The 11,132-nt window shown below is 40.8% G+C and overlaps 1 protein-coding gene across 1 annotated transcript; it reads left to right on the top strand.

The window, feature by feature from the left end:
* The first annotated feature begins 484 nt into the window (after window positions 1–484).
* LOC123948730 (olfactory receptor 52B6) lies at window positions 485–2,729 on the top strand. Its single transcript, XM_046015892.1, has 2 exons — window positions 485–568; window positions 1,737–2,729. Exons 1-2 carry the CDS (start codon window positions 485–487, stop codon window positions 2,727–2,729), a joined length of 1,077 nt encoding a protein of 358 aa, XP_045871848.1.
* Window positions 2,730–11,132: the final 8,403 nt, after the last annotated feature.

Below are 11,132 nucleotides of genomic sequence, written 5' to 3'. Positions count from 1 at the left end.
GTGAATAGGATAGCAGCCCTAACCCTTAAGGAGCTCACAATATATTGGGGCTGGAAAGATTTCAGTGTGATAAGTTCTAGAGGGAGAGAGGTGCTTGCAGGGGAACACAGGTGCCTTGAGGGGGCGCACAGCCCCCCTCAGAGGATGAGGATAGTCTTCCTGAATGAGAAATATAAACTGGGTAAATAAAAGTGAGGATGGAGGTAGAAGAAGCAGAATATATAAAAGACCACAGAGAAAGAAGAACAGGTTCAGAGACAAGCATTTGATCCCGTTTCAGCAGAGGAAGCAGGAAACATATTTGGGTGAATCTTTCAGGCAGAGGGAGATTATGATTTGTAATCGTCAGTACTGTGCTCAAAATTATCTTTAGGAAACATAATTTACATATGGAGGCTGGTTTAGGGACTGGAAGAAGTGCAGACTAGGTGGTGTGGGGGGCAATGTTCAGGTAAGTGGATCTGAAGCCTGGTAAATGGGGTAGATGACAAATGTCGATTTGGGAGGTATTAGCACCTGCACACTGAATGAAGCCCAGACTGTGGACCAGATCAGTCAGGGCGAGTGGGCGAGTGAGGAGAGGTTGCAGACAACCCAGAGGAAACACTGACAGTCCTGTTGGAACAGCGTAAGGCTTGATGAGGACTGGAAAGCAAGGCCAGGAGACAAGAGAAGAACCAGCGGAGGATAAAGAAATCAAAACCTAAAGAGGTATTTATGGAAGGACGGACTTCTAAGGAAAGAAAAAAGAACAGTAAGTAGTGGAACAGGTTAGTAAAATAAGATGTTTATATGAGAGCTCTTGTTGTTTTCTTTGTTTTAAAGGTTCTAAAGACGTGAATATTTATAAATGCAAAAGATCTAAGAAAGAAGATCCAAGAAAAATTGGGAGAAATTGAAGATATAGAAGAGAGAAGTAATTGACGGAACAAAGTCCCAGAGGCGGTAGGAAAAAAAGAGGATTCAGAGAAGAGATGGGGAAATTATTCTTTTAGACATGCATTCATACTTACACACATATGCACATATATACATAGGCACACATGCAGGAATATATGTACAGGTGTGTTTGCACAGCTAGTTTTAAAAATAGTTTAAGAACACATACACATGAAAGTAACTATATGACCTGCAGACCCAGGTCTTTTCTTTTTTTTCCCCACATAATGTCCAGTGCTCTTTCTAAATGCCACAGCGCCTTCACTGCCTCCATCCTTGTCAGAGCATCTGTGATGGGGAGAAAAGAGATGCAGTGTCTTCGTGCCCACTGCCCCCAGTCCCACTCTCCCACATGGTCTGCCAAGCAAGACAATTGCTCCTTGGTGTGGGACTGTAGCCCTTTTGGGCACAGCCTGGGGCTTTTGCAGAGCTCATTACAGTTCACATACCTATAGCGATTACAGAGATTGCTTTTGGTGTTCTAGCTGTTCCCGTTCTTTTCAGAACCTGTGGCACTGTACTGGGTCTGCAATGTTTTTGAGCCCTATGAAAGTCCTAGAACGATACTGAAAGCCTCAGAATAAGAACACAGACCCTTTCTGTGGGCAGGGTCTATAACTGTGCCCTTTGTGCAGAGCGCCTGTGGGTCATTGTCTAGAGAGAATATGCCTGCGCAGAGCCCAGAGTGGTTGTAGGACCTCTAAGTGTGTGCAGACCTTGCGGCTGTTTGCAAGCCTCTCCGTGCACTCTGCTGGTGTGTACGAAGTCTGAAGCTACATGTTTCCCCTTTGGTATAGGAGAAGAAAATCATGGCCCTTTCATCTGCCAGCAGCACAGCTGTCGGGAATGACTCTGACACTCGTGCGACAGGCTGCCTCCTCACTGGCATCCCTGGGCTGGAGCACCTGCACGTCTGGCTCTCCATCCCCTTCTGTACCATGTATGCAGTTGCCCTGGCAGGCAACGGCATTTTAATTTGTGTCATCCTCTCCCAGCCAGGCCTGCATGAGCCCATGTACATATTCTTGGCCATGCTGGCCAGTGCTGATATCTTGCTCTCCACTTCCACGATGCCCAAAGCACTGGCCAACTTCTGGCTGGGTTCTAGCCACATTTCCTTCGATGGCTGTCTCACCCAGATGTTCTTCATCCACTTTCTCTTCGTGGCTGACTCTGCTGTCCTGCTGGCCATGGCCTTTGACCGATTTGTGGCCATCTGCTTCCCGCTGAGATACACCATAGTCCTCACGAGCTCGGTCATTGGGAAGATCGTCGCTGCCGCCCTGACCCGCAGCTTCATCATCATGTTTCCGTCTATCTTCCTTCTCAAGCGCCTGCACTACTGCCGGATCAACGTCATTGCACACACTTTTTGTGAGCACATGGGCATCGCCCGTCTGTCCTGTTCCGATATCTCCATCAATGTCTGGTATGGGTTGGCAGCTGCTCTACTTTCCACAGGCCTGGACATCATTCTTATCACTGTTTCCTACATTCATATCCTCCGAGCCGTCTTCCGCCTCCCTTCCCGCAATGCCCGGTCCAAGGCCCTGAGCACTTGTGGCTCTCATGTCTGTGTCATCCTGCTCTTCTACATCCCTGCCCTCTTCTCTGTCTTTGCCTACAGGTTTGGTGGGAGACACATCCCACACTATGTCCATATCCTCCTGGCCAACCTCTATGTGGTCATCCCACCTATGCTCAATCCCATTATTTATGGAGTGAGGACCAACCAGATTTGGGAAGGGGCTAAACAGATGTTTTCCCATCTTGCCCAGGAATCTAAATAAATGTTCTCAATTTTACCTCAACCTAATCCTTTCTGTATCTATCGGTTGTTCCTATAGTCACCCTACCCTTATCTCTATATCTCCCAGGTATTGCAGAGCTATTATCATCTATGTCCCAATTTATTTAAATACGCACTCTACACAAACCCACCTTCGATTTCTCGTTTAGAAATCTACAGTAATACCCATGCCACTTTCTTCTACCTGTTATTCAATACCTTTTGATAACCTACTGTCTTAAGAAAAACTGATTAAGGGAAATGTGATAACTTACCTGGATCTACCATCCAAATAAGACTTTTCTCAGCATCCACTTGTATCTTCTCCTTAATATACGTATAAGAATATGTATTATATGTATTCCTATTATATATATAATACATATAATATAGAAAAATATATATCATATACTATATATATATACAGTGCTTGGTATATAATAAATGCTTTGCAAATATAGCTTTATTTGTATTGTTGTTTTAAGTAATAGTGCATCCAACTCAATTAATAGCTAATTACCTCATAATTAATAATAAGTTGTCCTAAGAAAAACCATAAAAGACTCTTAATCATAGGAAACAAACTGAGGGTTGCTGGAGGGAAGAAGGTGAAGAATGGGGTAACTGGGTGATGGACATTAAGGAGGGCATGTGGTGTAATGAGAACTGGATGTTATATGCGACTAATGTATCACCGACCTCTACTTCTTTAACTAATAATACAATATATGTTAATTAATTGAATTTTTTAAAAAATTAATCCTGGGACCCAAGCAGAATCATAAATGAGTTTTATCTCTACATAGAGGAATAGGAAAGAGAAAACAAGATTTAAAAAAGAATTAATCTAATATTTATAATAAGGGAATTCAACCAAATATAATTTTTAGATATAAAAATTAACCATATTTAGAAATTGTTGTAGACACTGTTTTAAGTATACCTACTACAAAATACATAGACATTATTGCAGTTTTGCAGACACACCAAGTTCATCTCCACCTCAGGTCCTGTTACCCGTCAGTCTGATGCCTGAAACACGCTCTTCCTTTATCTTTACATGACTCAACCCCTCCTTTCATTCAGTTTTCTGTTTCTATGTTTCTTCCACAGAGATATTCCTATGATCTTTCAATAATAAATACTTCCCCTTTTTAATGGCAAAACAACAAAAACCAAAGCTCCCCCCCCCAAAAAAAAATCCCCAAAATAAAATACCATAAGCAAAACCCAAAGTCAATATCAAACGGGAAGAAATATTTTCAAATTATATTACAGATGAATGGTTAATTTTTCCTAAGATATAAAAGCCCATAAAATGTAGGGAAAAAAAGATCAGCAATCTAATGAAAGAGGACAAAGTTAATTGGAATATGCTTAACTATTAACAAAAGAAAATATTAAGGCTACACCAAAATACAATTTCTCACCTGTCAGATTGGCATAAATTAAAAGGATTAACACTGTGTTGGCAAAGATTTAAGAAAACTAGCTCTCTCATACATTGCCCATGAATACAAAATATGACAGAATTTTTGTGGGATTTGGAAATATCTTGACAAAATTCTCATGCATTTATCCTTCAATCCAGCAACCACACAGGAAATTGCCTTTTAGACATATCTTCACAGGTACAAAACAATATATACACAAAGTTGGTAATTATGGCAAAGTTTTTATAATACTAAAGTGATTGTGAAACTTAAATGGAGTCTGAATCCTGGGCCCCAGTGTTTGCTAGGAGTGGTACATTCTTTAAGTTCCACAAAGACTTTAAAGCCACACAGATTTGACTTAGAGAAATTCACCATATTCAATACATACCAGCCATTTGTCACTGGGCAATATATTGAACCTCTTTAAACTTCTCTTACTTCTCTGTAAAATGTAGTAACACCCACTTCAGAGTTGTTTTGATTATTAAAGAGAGTAGCCTGACATAACAAAATAAATGGTTTTTAAATGGACATTTTGTTGCTATCAAATTTGTCACTATTGAGGTGCGTGGGGGCTTGGTCAGTTAAGCTTCCCACTCTTGATTTTGGCTCAGGTCATAATCTCAGGGTTCTGTGTCAGACTCTGCACTCACATGGGATTCTGCTTAAGCTTTCTTCTCCCTCTCCTTCTGCTCGTGTCCCTCTTTCTCTAAAATAAACAAGTAAATCTTTATTTAAACAGGTGTCACTATTATAAAATAGCTGTAAATACACCTCCTTTCAGGTGTATTTGTGTGCACCTCTGGGGGAACTGTATTTCTATAGGTTTAATACCTCGAAGTGGAACAGTTGGATGATAGATTATGCATATTTAAAATTCTAATAAAGCACATCACTTTTACTACTCAGAAGGCTTTTTTAAAAAGCCTTATTCACATATTTTTGTTCATATCAATTATGACTTGAATTAAACAACTCTAGGGTATCTGTTCCATTTTAGCAAAGTCTTGGTAACTGCTTTAGTGACTTTTGGTAATGTATTCTCTTTTTTTGGTCCTTCACCCCTCAGTCTGAATAACCTTGAAAAAATCGAGAGCCTTGAAGGCCTTGACAGAAACAGAATCTCACCAATCTGAATTAGGAAACAGTTGCTAATGAAGAACAAGGAAGGAGACAACCTATGTCACCATCCTGGACCTTCTGACAATACCCTTGAGTGCCAACAATGCCCCAAGCATCCGGAGAGGCTGGATGCATCCTCAGAACCTGGGAGAAGTAAGAGTCAGCCAAGGAAAAAGCCAAGCCTATATTACTGTATGTCATGATTGGATCATCTTCCAACCTAGAACACTCTACCCTTTCTCCATCTGGCCATCCTGGCTGAAAACTGCAGGGCACTGAAGCTGGGTCCTAGAGAAAAACTTCACAAGAATTGTCAAGAAACATTGGCAAATATTTGGAAATGGGATAAAAAGATTATTGGTGCTCTTGGAGTGGAATTTTGGATGTTGTCTAACAGACTCTGGGAATTATCTGGTTCTATAAGGATGTACTACTGTGATTATCTTTGACTGACTGGGGTCTAGGCTATTTTCAAACCCTACAAATTGTAGAAAATGTTAACAAGCAAATGCTTTCTGTCTGGCATTGTGAATGATTTCTGTTCATGGCAAATGAAATTAATTTTGTCTGCTGAGAATACAAATTTCTTGTCAACTGCTGGCTTCCTCAGAGTAACCCATAAATAATCTGCTGATAAAACTAGGCAAAGTTTAGTCTTAATATAAGAAAGGAGCCAGTGCCTTCAAAGGGAGAGTGGTAAAGTTGAGATATTTATGAAAATTTAGACTTCTATTCAAGATAGGTCTTGCAGTTCAGGGGCTTAATTAAGACTGGGTGAGGATAACAGTTTAAGACTGATGGAAACAGTAAGGTAAGAAGAATTTTAAGTAAGGAGGCTTGAAAAGTCTGAGGAGTAAATGTTGTCTATTAAAGTTGATCACATATAATTATATTTCTAGGTTGAATAATAAACTTATTTGAAATTTTTACCTTCCTGGACAAGAGCCTCCTAAAATAGCAAAATCATGTTGGGATAGTAAGTTTTTATTAATGCAGAGACTAAGTTATGTAGGATGTGGAATGCTTCCATTCTCATTCCTCAAGTCGTAATCTTATTTGAACTGATTTTAGTATCTTACTGGCTCCTTTCTTAATTAATGAATTAAATAAATCTTTGACATGTGTTTATTTATAATTATGTAAATGTTGTCCATTTTATCTCTGTTTTAAATCCTTTAATGAGAAAGGAGATGAGAACCTAGGAGGATGAGGGGGAGAGAAAAAATTATGTGACATTAAAAACTCACATGAATTTAAAGTGAGGGGTGCCTGTGTGTCAGCTAACTGAAGAGAGAAGCAGCAAAGAGTCAACTAAAAACAGGATTCGTATTTTGCTAGGAAGCCACAGAGAAGATGGAGAATGGCAAGGTCTTTGAACATGTCAAAGAGTGATTACAATAGTGGAATTTAAACTGGGAAAATTAAAGAGTAGTACAGACATGGAGGGAGTACTGTAGACAGGGAATAGGAGGCAGGAACCCATTTCATTAAGGTGGGATTAAAGAAAATTATGGTGATGGCACCTACAGAGAGAGAGTGAAATAATTGAAACTGAGGTCATATAGAGGTTTTGTAATTATGTGACAATAGGTATGCAGCATGACCATGGGAAGGAGGGACTGAGAAAAGATGGAAGACAAGCTTATTTTAGGAAAGATAGTGAACAGAATGAAGGTCAATATAAGCAAGGATCCTCTATGAATTGAAATATTAAAAATCATGATAACAGAGTTATGGAGAGAGAGAGAGAGAGAGAGAGAGAGAGAAGAAAGAACCAGAAGCAAGACCAAGAATGTAAAGATAATATTCCAAGAAGTTGAAAATACAGGGAATTTTACTGATAGATGACTATAAGTCTCAGATTGCCCAGTGGAGAATTTCAAAAGTTGGAGAGGGGTGGAATATGGAATCAAAACTGGGGATATCCAGGGTCTCATTGAGACTTATTGAGAGTCTGCGCAATGACCTTGAATCATGAGCTTCTTGCATGTGACATAACAGGGATAAAATGCATAGTGACATTGTTCCTAATGGTCTCAAACCAGTGAGTGGTGGTGAGTATCCTGAAGAAGGAGATGTGACAGGTCAGTCCAGGAGAACTCATCGTTGCCTGCTCTAGCCTCTGGATATGTGGAGGCTGGGGAAGGGCTGGTCTTCTCTGAGGCAGAGGGTCACTGTCTTGATTTCTGGGGCATCACTCCAACATTCCATGCCCCTTATGGACAAGATGGACATCATCTGTTCTCCACAAAGCAGTCAAGTTCTCCAATGCTACCTTCAGCCTTAAATGTACAATATTAGACTCCAGGACCTCTTAGGTGCTTACAAAATATTTGATTCTTAAAAACAATATTGCCTATAATCTAGGGGAGGGGTAAGCTTTAAAAACAAAATAAATCAATACTTAACTATTAACCATACTGCTAGGTTTCAATTCGACTGTCCTAGTTAATTATTTTGAACATGTGGGATGTGGGCATTTTTTTCTTTGTTTTAAATCATGCAGGAAAAATAAACATCCCTGAGGCCAAGACCTCAATATCACCATCTCCTAACCTCTGATATTACCCAACTCCTTTGTATTTGCTGTTCTTCAAGATCCTGTCACAGTGAGGCAGGCATTTCTTCCTCTTTCAATTTTACCATAGACGTTGCAGCATTCCCGGCAAAACCACACACTGAAAATAACTGGATATACTTTGAAAACCTTCCTGTAGCAGGCTTTCAGGCTCCTCCAGTCCCATCCCACTCTTTCCTCTTTTACCCCTCCCCCCCCCCCAGAAGTTGTCCTTGCTCTCTGTCCCAATCTGCATATGCAGGTATAGGTGAATGATACCAGGTGTCCTTCATCCTTCCTCCAGAGAGTTTCACCTCCCCTGGAAGACTTCAGAAGTGGGCTGGTGTTGAGTGGAGAAGTGTAGGGGATTTTGCAAGTTTTAAGTTGTGACCTGAGCTTGGGGAGAGAGCACAGAAAAGCTGATCTTGGGCCCAAAGTAGCGGTGTAAAGGTCATTGTCCAGCAGAGTCTGATACAGAAAGCTAAATGGAAGAGGAGAAGCAGACCTGAAGTCCTGAATAAAGGGATGGGGCCATCCGATGAGAGGGACTGAGAGGCCCACAGCCCACAGTTCTCTTTCTCTTCCTGCTCCAGGAGGTAAGCCCAGTTTCTTTCTTTCCTCCTAGCTGCCACCTTCGCCGGACACCTTAAAGATCTACCCAAGGGCGCCTGGGTGGCTCAGTGGGTTAAGCCGCTGCCTTCGGCTCAGGTCATGATCTCAGGGTCCTGGGATCGAGTCCCGCATCGGGCTCTCTGCTCGGCAGAGAGCCTGCTTCCCTCTCTCTCTGCCTGCCTCTCTGCCTACTTGTGATCTCTCTCTCTCTCTCTCTCTCTCTCTCTGTCAAATAAATAAATAAAATCTTAAAAAAAAAAAATAAAGATCTACCCAAAATACAAGGAGTTACACGTTCCATTGCTTGTAGGGTAATAAAATCAATCCCCATAGGGACCCCAGGTGGCTCAGTCAGTTAAGCATCTACCTTTGGCTCAGATCATGAGCCCAGGAGTCCTGGGATGGAGCCCCAGCCTCCAGCTCCCTGCTCAGTGGGGAGTCTGCTTCTCCCTCTGCCCCTACCCTTGCTTATTCTCTCTCTCTCTCAAATAAAAAAATAAAATCTAAAAAACACAAACGCAAACAAAACAAAACAAAAACAACCCATAGAAGGTATTTATTGAATGGAAAGTAAGCTAGCCGACACATTACAGGACAAGACCTATTTAGTACCGGACATGACAGTTAATTTTAGGCAAACTAATGTAAGTTGAGTTTCTTAGGGTTTCTTTCTAAAGCAGATTTCCATCTTTCACTATCCTTTCTGTGATAAGCTGAATTTTCAGGGTGAAAACTGAATTGTTAAAGGCCTGTGAAGGGTGAGGGTGGGTGGACTGGGCTTGCGTGAAGTAGGGTTTCAACACTGGGGAAATACGAGTCCGGGAAATAAGAGAGATGAAGGAAAACTTGTTAAGAGAACTCAAACTGATTTGAAAGATAAAAAGACATTTTAAAAAGAGCAAAGCAATGTGGCATGTGACATGGAATTTTGGAGTAGCTAGTCCCTTGAGAGAAATACAAGTCAGAAGAGAAATGCAAATTGTATTGAATGGAATCAGGTATCCACTCTGATTTATTTATCCTCATGTTGAAAAAAAGATTTTGATGATGGGGCTCCCGGGTGGCTCCGTCAGTTAAGCAGCTGCCTTCGGCTCGGGTCATGATCTCGATCTCGGGTCCTGGGATGCAGCCTCACTCATGTCAGGTTTCCTGCTCAGTGGGGAGCCTTCCTCTCCCTCTGCCTGCCACTTTGCTTACTTGTGCTCTCTCTCCATCTCTCCGTCAAATGAATAACTAAAATCTTTAAAAAAAAAAAGATTTTTTCTTTAAAAAAAAAAAAAGTTTTGGGGCGCCTGGGTGGCTCGGTGGGTTAAGCCGCTGCCTTCGGCTCAGGTCATGGTCTCAGGGTCCTGGGATCGAGTCCCGCGTCGGGCTCTCTGCTTGGCAGGGAGCCTGCTTCCCTCTCTCTCTCTCTCTGCCTGCCTCTCTGCCTACTTGTGATCTCTCTCTCTCTCGCTGTCAAATAAATAAATAAAATCTTTAAAAAAAAAAAAAGTTTTGATGAAAAGAGTTTTGAGCTTATCCCTATGCTAGATACCATCTTTCCTTTGTATCTTTTCCAGACCTAGCCCTCAGACTTCTCCTTTAAAAAAAAATTGTTATTGAAGTATAGTTGACCAACAATGTCGTATGAGTTTGAGACGTACAACATAGTGATTCAACAATTCTACAGATTACTCAGTGTTCACTATAAGTATAGTCACCACCTGCCACCATAGGATGTTATTACATATTACTGACTATTCTTTATGCTGTACTTTTTCATTCTGTGACATTTATTTTGTAACTGGAAGTGTGTTAATTCCCTTTACCTATTTTGCTCCCCATAGAACACACACCCCAGGCCTTCTTTAATATTGGGGTTCCCTTAAGCTTTCTCTTTGGCCCTTCGCTCTGTTTCTTCAAGGTGCTTTCCCTGGAAGGATGTGCCTTTGGTGTACTCCTTTGAATATCATCACTTCATATATCTTCTTACTTGTATTCTTCATCTCTTAAGATGTGAAAGTAAGAAATCTGGATGTATATCTAGAGTTACATATCCTTAATCCTCATGTACATATTATCACCAATTTGTATGGAGAGAAGACAAATTATTTCACAGATCTATTCTCTTTTATCTGAACTCAAGAGCATCTAGTTACCATTTTCCTCTGTACTAAAGCAATAGCTAGACATGTACTCTCCCTGGATTGAGGCATTTTGCTACTTGCAGACCTCTGTACCCTGCTCGCTGCTGCTAGGTGATCTCATATGTGTCATTTACAAATTCAGATCATGTCACTCCCCACCTGCCCCCCTCTCTCTCTCTCTCTCTCTCACACACACACACACACACACACACACACACACACCCCTGAATAAATCTCTTTAGTGGCTTGCCAGTGATGTTAAGATCACCCAGTGGGGCAAGAATATGGTCCTGGGACAACTGGATATCCAAGTGCAAAAGAATAAAATTGGACTTCTATTTCACACAATAAAAATGAACTCAAAATAGATCATAAACTGAAGTATAAGAGCTAAATCATAAAACTTTAAAAAAATATATAGGAGTAAATCTTGATAACCTTGGATTATGTAAAGCCTTCAAAGATATGACAACAAAAGTCTAAGTGACAAAAAATAATGTCTTTCAGCAAAATTCAAAATTTGTTCTTCTAAAGGATCCAGTCAAAAA

Source organism: Meles meles, chromosome 8, assembly GCF_922984935.1.
Source record: "Meles meles chromosome 8, mMelMel3.1 paternal haplotype, whole genome shotgun sequence".
NCBI classification, from domain to species: domain Eukaryota; kingdom Metazoa; phylum Chordata; class Mammalia; order Carnivora; family Mustelidae; genus Meles; species Meles meles.
This window is presented reverse-complemented; position numbering and strand designations above follow the sequence as displayed.

Excerpts from the sequence above, each read along its gene's own strand:
- LOC123948730 (XM_046015892.1), top strand. The coding sequence starts at position 485 with ATGACAAATGTCGATTTGGGAGGTATTAGCACCTGCACACTGAATGAA. Across the intron at positions 569-1,736 it reads AGATCAGTCAGGGCGAGTGG|GAGAAGAAAATCATGGCCCT; the intron begins GCGAGTGAGGAG and ends CCTTTGGTATAG.